The 16,767-nt window shown below is 41.5% G+C and overlaps 2 protein-coding genes across 21 annotated transcripts in view; one reads left to right on the top strand and one right to left on the bottom strand.

Annotated features, from left to right (window-relative positions):
• TTC19 (tetratricopeptide repeat domain 19) overlaps positions 1–9,421 on the top strand; it is a 29,539-nt gene extending 20,118 nt beyond the window's left edge. For 5 of the 6 annotated variants that reach the window (XM_023764880.1, XM_006101389.3, XM_006101388.3 and 2 more), the window contains 3 exons: positions 3,922–4,076; positions 5,665–5,827; positions 6,479–8,092. In XM_023764880.1, the coding sequence (XP_023620648.1) occupies positions 3,922–4,076; positions 5,665–5,827; positions 6,479–6,612 (452 nt within the window). In that variant the 3' untranslated portion in view covers positions 6,613–8,092. Of the gene's footprint in view, positions 1–3,921; positions 4,077–5,664; positions 5,828–6,478; positions 8,093–8,976 lie in introns of those variants that run through there. The other variant, XM_023764881.1, reaches the window with a different exon arrangement.
• Positions 9,422–10,528: 1,107 nt separating this feature from the next.
• NCOR1 (nuclear receptor corepressor 1) overlaps positions 10,529–16,767 on the bottom strand; it is a 238,392-nt gene continuing 232,153 nt past the window's right edge. For 14 of the 15 annotated variants that reach the window (XM_023764861.1, XM_023764865.1, XM_023764866.1 and 11 more), the window contains 3 exons: positions 16,461–16,682; positions 13,313–13,492; positions 10,529–11,589 (listed from right to left, as the gene is read on the bottom strand). In XM_023764861.1, the coding sequence (XP_023620629.1) occupies positions 11,402–11,589; positions 13,313–13,492; positions 16,461–16,682 (590 nt within the window). In that variant the 3' untranslated portion in view covers positions 10,529–11,401. The remainder of the gene's footprint in view (positions 11,590–13,312; positions 13,493–16,460; positions 16,683–16,767) is intronic. The other variant, XM_023764867.1, reaches the window with a different exon arrangement.

Raw genomic sequence — 16,767 nt, 5'->3', positions numbered from 1 at the left:
ACAGTTTCTTTTTTCACTCATCATTATGTTGTTGAGAGTTATCCATGTTGATACTTAGAGCAGCAGAGTGGTGATTTCTAAGTAAGCCCACTGGCATGGGTAGTGAGGGATGAGGTGAGCCTTTCTTTCCATTCTTGCAGAGTGACACAGGCTAGAGGTGGCCCTAATTGGTTCATGCACTGCAACTGTGGTATAGGATTCCATCATATGAATATACTCCAGTTCTCCTATTGATGGATATGTAGGTTCTACATGTTTTGCGGTGGAAAATAATATCTCTTTAAACATTCTTGAACCTTTGTCTCTGGGCACACGTGCAAGATATTCCCCTGGGGTATGGACCTGGGAGTAGAATTGCTGGGGTACATTACTAGTTATTACCAAATTGCTTATTGTTATGGTTTTACCTGTTTACATTTTCACTAGCAATGTGCTAGCATTCTTGTAAATTCTATATTTTTATTGTTGGACTTAACATTTTTTTTGATCTGGTGGTTATGATAGGAAATGTTACTGTGGCTTCAATGTGTTTCTCTGATTACTAATGAGATACAGAATATCTTTTCTTTTCAAGGATTTTTTTGAACATTCAAATTCCTGTGATAATTGTCTCTGTATCCTTTGCTTATTTTTTAAAAGCGTTGTCTTTTTTGTTACTTTATCCTCACCCGAGGATATGTTTATTGATTTTAGAGGAAGGAAGGGAGAGAAACATCAATATGAGAGAGGAACATCAATTGGCTGCCTCCTTTGCACTCACTGTTTGGGAATCAAACCCACAGTCATTTGGTATGTGGAATGATGCTTCAATCGAGCCACCCGCCTGGACGGGTTGTATTTTTCTTAATGATTGAGCATTTTTTATGTATGTGATCATCTTATATCTGTAGGTTGCATAGCTCTTTGTGGCCTTGTCTTTTCACATGTGGCATTTGACAGAGCGATTAACATTTGTTTTTAAAAATTGATTTGAGAGAGATTAAGAAATGAATTTGCAGTTCCCCTTATTCAAGCATTCTTTGGTTGATTCTTGTATATGCCCTGACTGGGGATGGAACCTGCAACCTTGGCATATCAGACAACATTCTAACCAACTGAGCTAACAGCCAGGGCCCATAATAGAATCTTCTGATATTTTCCTTTATAGTTTGTGCTTTTTGTATCTTTAGTAAAAAATCCTTCACTCTTCTAAGGTCAGAAAGATCGTCTTTTCTAAATATTTGGCTTCCCATTTAGTCTTTAATTTACCTGGAATTTGTTTCTTAATGTGGTATGAGGGGCAGTATAATTTTTTCCCCCTCATGGACAGGTTTTGGCTCAGGACTGCTTTATTAGTCAGTCCATCCTTTTCTTACGGATTGTAATGACAGCTCTATATTGAGTTATCATAGATCAATGGAGTGACAGTGTTGTTTAATTCTGTAATTAACATTAATTTTGTGTTATTATATCCTTTCCATATGTAGTTCAGTACCTTTATTATTTTTTTTTTATTTTTTTAAATATATTTTATTATTTTTTTTAGAGAGAGGAAGGGAGAGGGATAGAGAGTTAGAAACATCGGTCAGCTGCCTCCTGCACACTCCCTACTGGGTATGTGCCTGCAACCACAGTACATGCCCTTGACCAGAATCAAACCTGGGACCCTTGAGTCCGTAGGCTGACGCTCTATCCACTGAGCCAAACTGGTTAGGGCCCTTTATTATTTTTAATGCTTTCTTTTTATTTGTCCATTCATTCAACCAGTCAGTCAAGAAATACTTAACTGAATGCCTGCTACATGCTGGACACATTATTAGGCACTGAGATACAGCCATTAAAACAGTCACTGCCTCCTACAGCTAAATTTCTAGTGGAGGAAAAACACATAATCAACACTATCCAGTAAATTGATAACATATCCAAAGATGATGAAGTGCTACGTAGATGTCATTTGAAGGAATGTGTATAGTGAGTATACTGTTTTATAGAGGGGTCAGGAAAGGCCTAATTGGTAAGAAATCTGAAGAATGAGAGGGAATAAGTCAGCTGGCAGTCTCTGGGGAAGAGAATTCCAGGCAAAGGAGGGACAGGTGCAGGGCTCCGAGGTGGCGCACACTCGACATACAAGTAGTTTAAACCGACTTGAGTTTATAGTCTGGGATTAAGTATCTAAAATCTTAAGGGTGAGGCCTCCGTTTTATTGTCTGCTGATTCTCATTTTTGATCAGACAAAACTGTCCTCTAGATTTGTGTTCTCCAGTCCTATGTGGCATTTGGTGTTTAAGATTTTTCAGACATCGTGTAGTCAGTTCTGTAATGTGTCAACAGGTGCTGTATTATCGCAGCCTTTATTGTTATTCTTCAAAAAATGGATCTTTAAATTTGGTCTGTGAGTTTCCATCTCATGAGTCTGATGTTCTCTGGTTTCTTACTTAATACATTGCTTTCTTTGCAGCTTAAAACTCTTTCATTGGCCCTAGACTTTCTTTGTTGTTAACTCATTCTACTTTGAGTTTTATCTTCACATGTATCTGCTAAATATTAGTTTCAAACACTTAATCAGTGTGTGGACTCAAACTTATTTAAAAAGTGGGAAAAAGTTTGTCATTTAATTGGACATTGCGAGGTTGTGATTTATAGGAAATACATATATGGTCATTCGGATGACCAAATATATATTTCTCACATATACTTAGGTGGTTTGTACAGTTCCTGGCTCTCAGCTCCCAAACCCTCAGAATTTCCTAAGTGTTGAGAGTGAGGAAAAAAAAAAAAAGAGACAAAGAAAAAGAAGAGTGAGCAAAGTGTCTTTTGTTATGTTAATGAGGCATTTTGGAAGTCCCTGAGAATGGGGGCTGGTTGCCAGTGGGAGCCAATCATATGATTAGAGGGTTGGAACTTTCACTCTCACCTCCTGACCTCCAGGAAGGGAAAAGAGGCCAGTGGTCAATGATTTAATGCAGTGATTCCCAAAGTGGGTGCTACCGCCCCCTGGTGGGCGCTGCAGCGATCCAGGGGGGCGGTGATGGCCACAGGTGCATTTGTTTTAACTTTTTTTGTATTACCTTTCTATTCTGAGTTCAATAAATAGTTTCATAATTTCAAACTTCAATGTTTCTAATTTACACCTTTCTTTACTATGTTTTACGAAAAAGGTAGAAACATTAATACATATATCTTTCTGTTTAATTGCTATTAAAATTTAAAAAATTAATTTCCAGGGGGCGCTGAGTAATATTTTTTCTGGAAAGGGGGCGGTAGGCCAAATAAGTTTGGGAACCACTGATTTAATGTCATACCTATGGAATGAAGCCTACATAAACCCGAAAGGATGGAGTTTGGGGTGCTTCTGGTTTGGACTTGTGGAGGTGCTGGGACAGTGGTGTACCTAGAGAGGGCGTGGAAGCTTCACACCCCTTTCTATGTGCCTTGCCCAATGCTTCTTCGTCTGGCTGTGCCTGAATTATATCCTTTTATAATAACCAGTAATCTAGTGAGTAAGATGTTTCTCTGAGTTCTGTGAGCTGCTCTAGAAAATTAATTAAACCCAAGGAGGGGGTCCCGGGGCCCTCTGACTTATAGCCAGTCAGAGGTACAGACAACCACCTGGACTTGCAATTGGCATCCTGAGTTGGAAGGGTAGTTAGATAACTCCAGTTTGTAGGTACTCTGTCAGAGGCCCAGGTTACAACCAAGCCCAGGTGACACATCGTCTCTCTCTCTCTCTGAAATTGGGTCCAGGAAACAATGTACATGTTAATCTACCAGAATTGTCAGGCCAGGAGTACTTCAGTGTCATGAAACACTCAGTGGGTTCTGGACTGTTAAATATTTTGGCTCCTGGAAAAAAGAAAAATGAGGGGTAGGTTGGCCAGTTCTCTGACTCGCTTTCTGTATTGCACTTGTTATATCCCAGCAACGCTCTTATTTCCTTCTCAGTGGAAGAGAAAGCCAACACCCGCCTCCTCCTCGGCATGTGCTTAGATGCTTATGCTCGCTACCTTCTGTCCTCCAAGCAGCCATCGCAGGCACAGAGGATGTATGAAAAAGCTTTGCATATTTCTGAAGAAATACTAGGAGAAAGACACCCACAGGTAAGAGAGGAAAACAGGTTTCAGAATTTCTGGGTGTGGAATGCCTCATTATTGGGGAAGTAATCAGCAGGTGGTCCTTGGGATGCCCTCCTCCTCATGCCCCAGTCCATTCATCTCCTACCACTCCCCCGCCCCCACCTGCTTGTTGAGGAAGGATTTGGGACTGCTGGTCACTGGCTGGGTCTCCCAGAACCTTTTGAGGGAGGATTGGTTCCCACAGCAGAGCAACCTCTCTAAAAGCAGGTCTGGCCAGGCACCCAGGTGCTTCTGGGCTTCATAGTACACAGCACAGCATTTCAGAATATTGAATCTGACGTGGAACAGTTTAACTCCTGAGGATCCTCGCCTCCCTTGCCTCACAGGTGAATGACAGGAAACGGCGGGGGAGAGGGAGGAGCACATTAAAAAAAATTTTTAAGACTACTGACAGAATTTAAGCAAAGCATGCTAAGCTTTCGGTTAGAACACTAAACACATGGAATTGAGTTGAAATCACCTCTGGGTCTCTCCTCTATCAGACAACGTTTGTAGAGGTAACAAGTGGATCACTTTGTGAACGCTTGGTATTGCCAACACAATTTTAACTGGACTGGACATGTCTCAAGGTTGGGGTAGATGAGCAGGGCAAGTTATTGGGCTATGAATTACCTTCAGGAAAGGGATTTAGGGCTTAATTATAGAGTCCCCTTAATGGAGAAGAGGAGGACTTGCCTCTCTTAGTACCAACATTAAAAATTTTTTAATGGGAAACTTCCTAAATTGGATGATATATTTCTTCTACTTTTTTTCTTTTTTTAAGAAAATATATTTTTATTGATTTCAGAGAGGAAGGGAGAGGGATATAGAAACATCTATGAGAGAAAGTCATCAGTTGGCTTCCTCCTGCACGCCCCCTACTGAGGACTGAGCCCACAACCCGGGCATGTGCCCTGACCAGGAATCCAACCTTGACCTTCTGGTTCATAGGTTGATGCTCAGCCACTGAGCCACACTGGCTGGGCTATCCCTATTTCTTCTTGATGAGTCTCGGTCACCAGTAGGAATGATATTATGCTACAATGCAGTGGCTGGCTTCTTAAGATTGCTGAACTGCCCTGGGCCCAGTAGCTCTGTTGGTTAGAGCCTCGTCCCAGTATGCCAAAGTTTTGGGTTCGATCCCCAGTGACAGCACATAAAATACCAACCAGTGAATGTACAAATAACTGGAATAAATAGATGTCTCTCTCTCTCTCTCTCTCAAATCCATTTTAAAAAAGATTGCTGAACCTTAATGGGATATTATAGCTTCTTTTTGCTATTTTTCATTTGTTTCTAATATAATTAGTTATATTAGTAAATTATATTTATCTTGTTCCTAGTTTCTAGATTTGTATCATTTTCCAGAGGGTCGAACTAAAGCTGCCCATTATACAGTGTGAATGATAAAGGCACCTGTTTGTTAGTGGCTAATGCTCCTCCCCTTTTGTGGAATGCTAGGACAGATGAAATCTTAAGTATATATTTGAAGGTTATCAGACTCCAAATTAACGTTAAATCTCTGTGGGTGTTTTTTTAATAGAAAAGCTGCCTGTTTGTCTTTCTTGTATAGACCATTGTGCTAATGAGTGACCTGGCTACCACCCTGGATGCACAAGGCCACTTTGATGAAGCCTGTGCGTACGTGCAGAGGGCGTCCGATCTGGCAAGACAAGTAGGACATCCTGAGCTGCACATGGTGCTGAGTAACCTGGCTGCAGTTCTGATGCACAGAGGTAGGGAGCTGTGTGATCTTGACCACTTGATTTCGTTAGGGAGGGAGTTACCGGATTTATAAATCTGTGAAATGGTGTTAAGCAGTGGCAAGGGCAGTGAGGAAGCTCCACAATTAAAAGCTAGTTGAATAATACAAAAAAGGGTGTATGTTTGGCAGAAATACCATTGTGCTCAATTGACATAACTTCTGTAGTCCTGCATTAGCTTGCTGAACCACATCAATGCAGAGAGAACTTTGCAATGATAGTACCTCAGTTCTGTAGTGCTTTACAGATTTCTAAATGTGTTCACACGTACAACTTAATTTGTTCTTCACTGTGTACTTGTGAAGCTGGTAAGATGGAGTGTCAGTGTCTGTTAGACAGATTGTGCCATAGTACTCAGGGCCTCACCTATAAATTCCCAGAAGCCTGGATGACAGGTCCTTTCTCCCCATGAGTGAAGCCCTGGGTCAGTGGAGTAAGGGCCCCAGGGCTGTACTGGGCGGTAGGAGAACCACAGCATGCACTGGGCTAGAGTTCTCTACCTGTGCCCCCTTACAACTTCTCTGAGCCAGCACCGACCTGCATCATCACTAGTGCTTTCTCTTCAGAATCACTTTAAAAGCATACATTTTTTTCTTATTCTCCCTTCTCTCTGGGTTATTTTAGAACGATATGCACAAGCAAAAGAGATCTACCAGGAAGCACTGAAGCAAGCAAAGCTCAAAAGAGATGAGGTTTCAATACAGCACATCAGGAAAGAATTGGCCGAGCTGTCCAGAAAAAGTAGACCTTTGACTTAATCAAGCTCTGAATCCCCTTTTGTTGTAGGAAATTTCCCAGTATCAGTGGCACCCAAATCAATGGCTTAAATGAGCGATTTTCAACCTGTTTGTTGCGACAATTTTTAAAACATGCAGTACCCAACTAGTCAGGGGCACTGACCTCTTTTCCCTTAGGTTGTTAAATAAAAAAAATTACAACAGCCAACACAACAGTAGCCATCCAGTGTGAATGAATCAAAATTATACCTATTACTTTGTCAGATTGGCAAAAAATATATTTTTTTGGTGTGCTGCAGAATTTTCATATTTAGTTTATGTGCCACGAGATGGAGTTGAAAATCACTGGCTTAAACCCTTTGTCCTTGATCCTCAAGTGTCCTCAGCTTGGCCTCTGTGCAGGACAGGTTAAACACTGCACCTCCGCTTGTTTTTTACAGGAAAAGCAACTTTCACACCTGACTTTGACTTCTAAAGATGTCAAGTAATTTTTCAGTGTAGCATACTTAGGTGCTCCATGCAGGTCTAATTGTAGATTAAGATGGGTCAGTTTCCCCTGGGTGGGTGTATAATTCACACAGGCATCTCTGCCATAAGAACAAATCACAGAGCAGCCACCTGCACCCAGAACCTCACCACAGGGTAGGCACTACCGCATTCCTGGGGTGCTGACGTGCACCATAGGCCCAGCAGGAGTCGCTGGCCTGGACCCGACTCCTGGCTTTGGAATGGGGTCTCGGTACCCTCATTTGTAAAGTAAAGGACAAAAGAGATTCTTTCTTGGCCACGGGAGAAGGTATTTGGTCAAATGATCTAAATGAATAGATTGCTGTGTTGAAAGAACTCTATCATTTTTCCTCAGACTAGAAAGTGTATACAGATACTCTTCAACTCATCATGAGTTATGTCCTGATAAACCTGTCATAAATTGAAAATACCCTAAGTCAAAAACACATTTAATATGCACCAGCCGGGTGGCTCAGTTGGCTGGAGTGTTGTCTCACGCACCCAAGTGTGCGGATTCCATTCCAGGTCAGGGCACATACCTGGGCTGCAGGTTCCATCCCCAGTTGAGGAGCTTTCAGGAGGCAACCAATCGAAGTTTCTCTTTCTGTCTCCCTTCCTCTCTAAAATCAATAAACATATCCTCGGGTGAAGGTTTAAAAACAAGTATTAAATACACCTAACCTAGTAAATAGTTTACCCCGCCAGTTTCTACTGAGTACCTATCACTTTTGCACCTTCGTAAAATTGAAAAATTGTTAAGTCAAACCACTGAAAGTCCGACTGTCTAAATACAAGATGCATAGATGGGTGTTTTACCTTGCAAAGACCTGGTGGCCTCGGGGAAGGCAGTTTTTCTTCGCACCGTGAAGGAACACTTGTTACTGGTATGCCTTTGGGGTTGGGTTATGAGTGGGAATGATAAACTATATTTTTGGTTCCTATGTACATACTGGAAGAATCCTTTCATAATAAATTACTCTACAACAATATTGTACATATGCCGTAATTTTTGAGTTGCTCATAAAAAGTAACTTACTGGAGTTAATAAAAATAAAATACTAAGGTTCAAACCATTAGAGATTTGACTAAAGCTAGAATTTTGTATTTTGCAGATGTAAGCTTCTTCTCACTTTAAGCTCATCTATTCTTGACCAGCCAGCTAATTCCTTTAGTTAAGTCTTAACTCAGAGATAAAGTGTAGTATAAAGCAGACTAGGTTTCAGTGTAGCCCATTCTTAACTTATTGATGATTTAAAAAAATTACTGTCAACTACTCACCTTCTGCATTGGGAACATTTTTACCTTTTCACAATTGCAGGGGTTACTGGAAGTTAGGTTTTTCACTTCAGGTTTTATTAAGAATTTTTGATACTCCACAATGATTCAACTCATGGACCTGGTGCTGGAAAAACTAGTTTTCAGAAAGATGGTCGCTTCCTGTGGGTATTCTCATTCTAGAGTGTTCAGGGCATGCTTTTATTTTTTAATGTTTTTTATTGACTTCAGAGAGGAAGAGAGAGGGAGAGAGAAACATCAATGATGAGAGAGAATCACTGATCGGCTGCCTTCTGCATGCCCCCTACTGGGGATCGAGCCTGCAACCTGGGCATGTGCCCTTGAATGGAATCAAACCTGGACCCTTCAGGCTGATGCTCTACCCACTGAGCCAAACCAGCTAGGGCGTGTGTTTAAAATAGGATCACTCAGCATACCAAAATGAAAGCTTATGAAACCTCCCGTTACAAACATGCTCTGGAAGTTGGGCTGTCAGAATACTTTCATGGAGGGTATTAGGAAAATCTGGTGCTGCAAAATCATGCGACATCAGAAAAAGTAGACCTTTGACTTAATCAAGCTCTGAATCCCTTTTTGTTGTAGGAAATTTCCCAGTATCAGTGGCACCCAAATCAATGGCTTAAATGAGCGATTTTCAGCCTGTTTGTTGCAAGAATTTTTAAAATATGCGGTACCCGACTAGTCAGGGGCACTGACCTCTTTTCCCTTAGGTTGTTAAATAAAAAAAGTTACAACAGCCAACACAACAGTAGCCGTCCAGTGTGAATGAATCAAAATTATACCTATTACTTTGTCAGATTGGCAAAAAATACTTCAGAACACTGAGATCTCAGCCTGCAGGGAGCGTTACACCTGGTTTACAGCCAACTTCAAGTCATCGGTCACTCAGTGCTGTGCTGGCCACCTCCAGTCATGCTGAGGCGGACTCTAGCCTCCAGATTTGCTCCTTAGGTAAGGCATGTGAGAATTCGGAAATCTCCTCTGGGTGAAGGCAGATGAAGGAAACACATGCACTGTGACAAGGATGGGGTGAGGGATAGTAGCTGCTCACTGCGGGGGTTAGGTGGGGCTGCAAAATGACAAGTTAGGCTCTGATGTATTCTCAGAAACTATTCTGACTTGGAATAGCTTAAGACCTTCAAGGTCATAGGGAAATACCATCATAATCTCGTTTGGGTCAGTTGACAATGTAAATTATTAATGACAGTACCTAAAAAACCAAAAAAACAGAACACTGTTAAGTAGAACATTCAGTTATTTTCTCATTCACATTAAATTGTGTAGGATATATTTATAATAAAGTGAAACCAACTTTCCACATAGTAGAAATCTGATCACTAAACCTGACCTAAGGTTTATTTTGAGGACCTCAGGTATACGAGAGTGGGATAGCAACAGGAGTGAAGGCTTTCACTTCAGACAAACAGGAGTTCATGGCCTGTCTTTGTTGCCTATTTAACTATACGGGCTAGGTAGGAACATGTGTCCTTATCTATAAATAGGGTTGGACAGCAGTGCTAAGGGTGATGTGAAGGCCTTGATCACACATGAAACGCTTCATTACAAAGAAGGTCGTCAGTGGTTATCAGATCTGCTTTCCTTAGAGGCTTCAGTACTTTTGTAAAAAGTTGAGGTCTACTTAAAAGTCTGTGAAGTGCAGATTTCTACCATCCTGAGACTACTCCCCTTTGTAATAGTGGCATCTCCCCAAGCTGCTCAGCATCTAAATGCGGCAGAAGGATGATGCAATAACTATGCCTAAGTTGTATGAAAAAATCTTAAAAATTCAAAAAACAATTATTAATGAAGGAAAAACTGACCCTTCAGTACCATAATCAGTTTAAAATTCAGTCTTAGGTTATTTGCTCCTTGAGATTCAGAGACGTGAGAACATTCAACGACAAACCCTTGCCCACAGGGAATCAAGTGGGAGGAAGCACTAGCGCAGAGAGAAGGGAAGGACCGTGTGTTCACCGCTAAGGTCAGTACATGCAGCACAAAGCAATCTAGAAGCCCAAGGTGCTACACAAATCCTATCTTCTAACTCAGCCGGTAATATACATCGAACTCAGTACAATTATAAGTGTTTCCTTTGAGTCCTGAGAGAGCAAGAGCCTTAAATCACAACCTACTGTGCCTATGGACAGGGCAGTCAAATTTATTTCGGAAGGAAAGCTCTGGTGCTGCATCCAGTGCAGCAGAAAAGAACACTCGGGGCAGTTAGATGCCCGGTGCGCACAACAGCGAGGCGCGCCGCAAAAAAGCCTTTGAAATGTTAAAAACAACTGGAACATACCCATGCAGTAATATTGCTTCAGTGCTCCTAATTAAAAAATTTCTAAGCCTGCCTGGAAATTTACAGTATGGCAGAATTTTGTTTCTTCTATCTTGACCTTAACACATTAATATACAGATTTCACAACAGGGTCTGTGTTAAAAATCTAAACATTTCCACAAGATTTTAAATATCACCTGGAACCTGAATTTAGAGGAAACAATAGGATAAAAGTACAATGCCCGTGACAGCCAACATTACACGCTGGGCTGTATGAGGTTGTTTAGAAGGCCAGGGTTAAAAAGATAGACGAGAAGGTTTTAAAAAGTCACCCCCGAAGTTGATGCTCTGAGTTCAACACAAGTCCACCAGGTACTACAGTAAAGGGCAACACTGCAAAAAGATCATCTATTTACAGAAGAGTGATTTAAAGACATTATGGTTTTCTTTACAGATGTAAGAATAAGAATTGTCCACTTTTAAAAAATTCTACATTCCAACCTTCCACTATTATTATAATCCACCGAACTGCTCGTATCAAAGGCAGTTCTCCCCCATTTGACTCTGCAGTTCCATCATTTCTTCCTCATCCGTGGTCCAGGCTCTCCTGAAAAGTCTCTGAGCATAAGTCATGGGAAGGCAGGTTTTTACCTGCAGTTAAAAATAAAACCACCAAAAACTAGAGATCCCTCCTCCACGCATGGTCCCACCCAGATCCCTCTTCTGTGCAGCTCAGTCATCACTGTCCGACAGCGTCTCATACTGCGCTGAGAGCAGCGGGGCCGGCTCTCGCTCCCAGATCCTATTCTGCTGGTGAGGAGTTGCTTGGTTCACAGAGGCGGCGGCGCATGCGATCGGGGTTGGTGGCGTGCTGCTGAGCATCCGCATAGTCAGAGGGTTATAAGGAAACTGAGTTGAGCCTGGCAAAAGAAAAATTAGGTGTTCACTGTCATGAGCATAGTCACTGTTTTCACATGATGGAGGCGGCCAGGATTATACTAAAATGATCTTGTAAAACTAAGCAAAAGGAAACCACACAGAGGGCCAAGCTTCCCCACTGGACTGTAGCCAGTGATAATGCAGCAGTCTAGAAAGGTCAAACATGAATACACACGTGAGGTGAGGGTTGCTGAGTCCAGAAATGAAAGCTCAGGCCTGGATTTTAAGTCTAGAACTAGGTGTTTCCAGAGAATATAAACAGAACTTCTGGATACGAAACGAAGCTCTAACCAAAGGAGTCTGGTTACTCCCAGAACTTCCTGACTCTTACAGTCAGGGACACAGTTCCCACAGGAGGAGGGGAGAAGTACCCAGGAATTTGCTAGGTCACGGGCAGCACGATGAGTGTCATCTGCTGGATCACACTGGGCAGATTTATGAATGTACAAGATTTAGAAGAGGGATACACAAATCTAATGATAGCACTGCTACCTTTTGTCAGTTTCTAAATTATCTTATTGTCCCCAGAAAGTCTCCTACAGATTAAGAACCTCTAACAGAAAGCATACCATTTTATTAAGTAATTTCATGAATGGTTTAATAATTCCTTCCCTAAGAGAGATTTGAGGACAATCACTGATCTAGGCAAGTCTTCAAACTAGTACATAAGGAGGCAAGTCTTCAAACTAGTACATAAGGACTTCACGTCTGGTGTGAGAATTTTAGGAATCTGGTGAGGAGTTGCTTGGTTCACAGGGGAGGGCACAATGTACATGTCCTCAGGGGAGGGCACCTTTCAGAGTTTCCCACTGACATCTGTACATTAACACCTAAGGAAAGGGTGGCTTATAATTCTCTGAAACTTAATCCATAGCAAACATCCCAGTTTTGTTTTTAAAAAAGGGTAAGTCTGTTTTCTAAAAGACACCATTATTAAGTCTTTTTAAAAAAGCAGCTTTCAAACGGGCACAAATGCTAGAGAACTGTTTTCATCTGTCTGTAGGGACACAGTGCACCTAAAGGAGGGCGAGTGGCTTTTTATTTTTATTTTTTAAATATGTATTTTTATTGATTTTTTTTATTACAGAGAAGGGAGAGGGATAGAGAGTTAGAAACATCGATGAGAGAGAAACATCAATCAGCTGCCTCCTGCACACTCCCCACTGGGGACGTGCCCGCAACCAAGGTACATGCCCTTGACTGGAATTGAACCTGGGACCCTTCAGTCTGCAGGCCAATGCTCTATCCACTGAGCCAAACCGGTTAGGGCGGGCGAGTGTCTTTTTAAACTGCTCTTTCCATCTCTGACTTGGATACCCTAGTGTTCCCTAAGAACCCTGGAGGGATGTCGGGGAAAGGCTGCAGGTGAGGCTGCCGGGGGAGTGGCACTTCACATTTAGGTAGAGTTAATTCATGCAGAACTGAAACCACAGACACACTTGCTTTGCAAATGCCAACATAACATAGAAGGGCGGATGGATGAGAAATTTCCGCATAGCTCTTCCTCTGTTCATGGTAATCAGACCCTGTGTTACTGACATTTTTAAGGCTACATGTATTCAATTTCTATTCTGGAAAGAGAGCCTATTGATGACACAGTAATGGAAATATAGTTTTACAAGCAAAGTTTCTTATTTTAGAAATACTAACCAAGGCATTACTATAAGGACTTTAAGACTCATCTTCTAGCAGGCAGCCCCTCACCTGTAGAAGAGGGCCTGTCCTCCCAGGCCCACCCTGGCGTCTGCCGGTGGTACTCCCCCTCTGAATGCACCGAGGAGACTGAAGAGGGCCGCTCAGCTCCTAAGTAGCTTTGCCCAGGGACAGGAGATTTGGACTTCCTGCTGTTTGACTTGCTGATCAGCTTTGGTTTGCAAACTCCTCCTAAGGGTGAAATAAATTAATTGGTGATTATAGTAATTATGTTCTCAACTTCAAACCTACCAAGCCCTGGCCGTGTGCTTGGCTGGCTGGAGAGGTGTCCTGTGCACCAAAGGTCGCAGGTTCGATGTCTGATGGGGGCATGCTCATGTTTTGGGGTCGATCCCTGACTGGGGTGCATGTCAGAGGCAAGCGATCCATGCCCCCCTCCTGCAATCTCCCTTCCTCTCTCTGAAAATTCAATAAAAACATATCCCCAGGGAAGGATTAAATGCTAAAAACAACAACAAAAAACCAAACTAATCCTGCCAAAATGCTGATGGCTATATAATGCTAAGTGAAAAGTTGAGTGGTAGCATGAAGATCCCAGATTGTAGTATCCAATGGTAAAAATATTTAAAAGAAAGCCAGAATATACTTATGGCAACTAAAACAAAAAAGGGGTATGTCCTTATGCCATAAACTTAAAAACATGTAACGAAGAACTAAAACTTGTGGAACATCATTTCTTTCCTGGCCTGGAGCACAGAAACGGCTTAGGAAATCAAAGCAGGTTGACACAACTCTTAAATCCTCACTACCCCTCCCCCACCAACTCAGAAGCATGCAGAAGAGCTATTACACCACCCAAGGAGACGTGTCAAAGGGACAAAAACGCAGAACGGAACCCCTCCAGGGCACCACTGGACCTCAGCAGAAATTCCCAGGAGTGGGAAGCCCCAGCTGGGCTCCAACATAAAACATTAAAAGAGCTCAGAAGAGATCAGAGCCTAGGACTAGGTTGTCAGCATCTTCCTCGCCCAGCAGAACCACTTCATCCTGCCCCATGCCCTTCAGGGTACAGAAAAAAAGTGGGTACAAAGCAACTCCTATGCCTCCAACTATCTGGAAAGAAATGCAAGTCCTTGATGATAAGAGAATATATAATAGAACAAGGGGGAGAAGGTGCTTCGTACACTGAAGATAAACTTCAAAATACACGAAGCCAGTTTACAAAAGAAGCTCAGAGAAGAGATAATCCAAGAATGAGGTGAAAAGGCAGGAAACAAAATACCCAAGATGATAAGAGACATAACAAAAAGGGAATTATTAACACAAAGGAAAAATTTTTCAGAGATACAGGAAAAGCAACAGCAAGAGATCAAGATGATTAAAGTAATTAGAAGGTAACAGATATGGAAGACAAGACTATCCAGCAAGAAGATCATCATGTTTCTGGAATGGAAAGCCTAACAGAGAGAAAATAACTCAGCGGACCACTTAAATGAACATTCCTCTGAGTATAAAAATCTACCTGAAAATGCAACGCCCCTCCTGTGGTCAGGAAAATCTAATACAAAATGATGAATACTAACACATGCTGATAGTTAATTGAAACTGAGGAAAAAAAGGACTCTTCAGGCAGAAAAATTGTCACCTGCTAAAGAGGGCCAAGGTTGGGGGGCACATCTGGCCTTATTTCTTATATAACAATGAATGTCAGAAAAAAATAAGTCTATAGGATGTTTGGAGAAAAGTATGTGTTGAGAATATTATAACCTGCCCTAACCGGTTTGGCTCAGTGGATAGAGCGTCGGCCTGCGGACTCAAGGTTCCTGGGTTCGATTCTGGTCAAGGGCATGTACCTTGGTTGCGGGCACAACCCCAGTAGGGAGTGTGCAGGAGGCAGCTGATCGATGTTTCTAACTCTCTATCCCTCTCCCTTCCTCTCTGTAAAAAAAAATCAATAAAATATATATTTTTTTAAAAAGAGTATTATAACCTGCCAAGCTGTCATTTCAAAGATAAAGGCAACAAAAAGATATTCTCTAGCATGGAATTTCTTGGATGATAGCATCCTCTTTGAGAAAATGGAGTGTGAAAACCTCACCTAAAGAAATGCCTTAAAAATGGATGATACAACCAGGGTAATTATAATTGTGTAATAGTCACCAATGTTATAACCTTAAAATACACACTGAATGAATGAAAATCAAAGGTAAGAGCAGGAAGGGGAAGACAAAGCTCATCTTTCAGAGCAGGAAGTGAACCCCCATTGTCCTAAAATTAATATACTTAGGTAAAAACAATAAAAACCTCTAATCTCTAATCTTTTTCTTAACCTTAGTAAGATCTTTTCCTTGACAATAACAGAAAAATAAACCTGAACTAAACCTGAAATAATGCTGACCTTCAGGTAATTTTTTAAGAATAAGAGAAATTCTCAAAAGATTAAGAAAAAAAGTTACGGCTCAGTCGGTGTGGCTCAGTGGTTGACTGTTGACCTATGAACCAGGAGATCATGGTTTAATTCCCGGTCAGGGCGCATGCCCAGAGGCAGCCGGTCAATGATTCTCTCTCATCATTGATGTTTCTCTCTCTCCCTCTCCCTTCCTCTCTGAAATAAAAATATATTTTAAAAAAGGTACAAATAAACATTAAAAGCTGAGTGTCACTCGTTTGTGTGTGCTTGCTTTAATAGGATGTACACGATGATTTCATTATTTTCCCTTTTATGTGTGTCCATCCAGTGACATGTCCGCAATGATGCTCATTCCTCAAAGAACACTAGCTTTCTGGGTAATGTGATCTCTAAAGGTTTTTTTTCCTTCTTACTTTTTTCTATGGTATAAAATTCTTTTATGATAAACTATCATTTTTATTACAATAGTAAGTCACTTTTGTTCAAAAGCAGAATATGAAATTGCACTTGTGTTATAACTATAATGTATGCACACAGATAAGGACTAGATGCAAACAAAAATAAAAACAGCTATGCTGGAGGGTGACACTCTGGGAAAAATTTTGTCTTTATTTTTGTTCATGTGACTAAAATGTCTGAGCAGGATAAAAAATTATTTTAAGTAACTAAAACCCTCAGAGGTTATTCTGCACATGTAAATGAAATCTCTTAGTGATGCATCAGAACTTGGGGAATAAATTGGCTTTTCCTTGGGAAAGAAAGAGAAGGGCACTAAAATGCAAACCTTACCTGAATGAGGCGATGGGTCCCCTTCTTCTCTCCGCATCTCTCCACTGGTCACAACTGAGGTGCTGGCACCACCGGGCACCACTCCCACAGGCTGGGACATGACAACACCATGGTCCTCAACCTTGTCATCAAAGCTTCCCATGAGAGCCTTCCTGATAATATCTTCTAGACCAAGATTACTGGCAGGATCAGCGAAAGAATGACCCCTAGAGCTAATTGAGCCTGAAAGAGACACACACAACATTCTGCTTATTTCTGAGATCCATCGGGAAACAGAAATGAACAGATTACACACAGTCCTTCAGTT

This window comes from Myotis lucifugus, unplaced genomic scaffold, assembly GCF_000147115.1.
Source record: "Myotis lucifugus unplaced genomic scaffold, Myoluc2.0 scaffold_355, whole genome shotgun sequence".
In the NCBI taxonomy this organism is placed as follows: Eukaryota; Metazoa; Chordata; class Mammalia; order Chiroptera; family Vespertilionidae; genus Myotis; species Myotis lucifugus.
The sequence above is the reverse complement of the archived record's forward strand: the minus strand, read 5'-3'. Positions and strand labels throughout refer to the sequence as shown.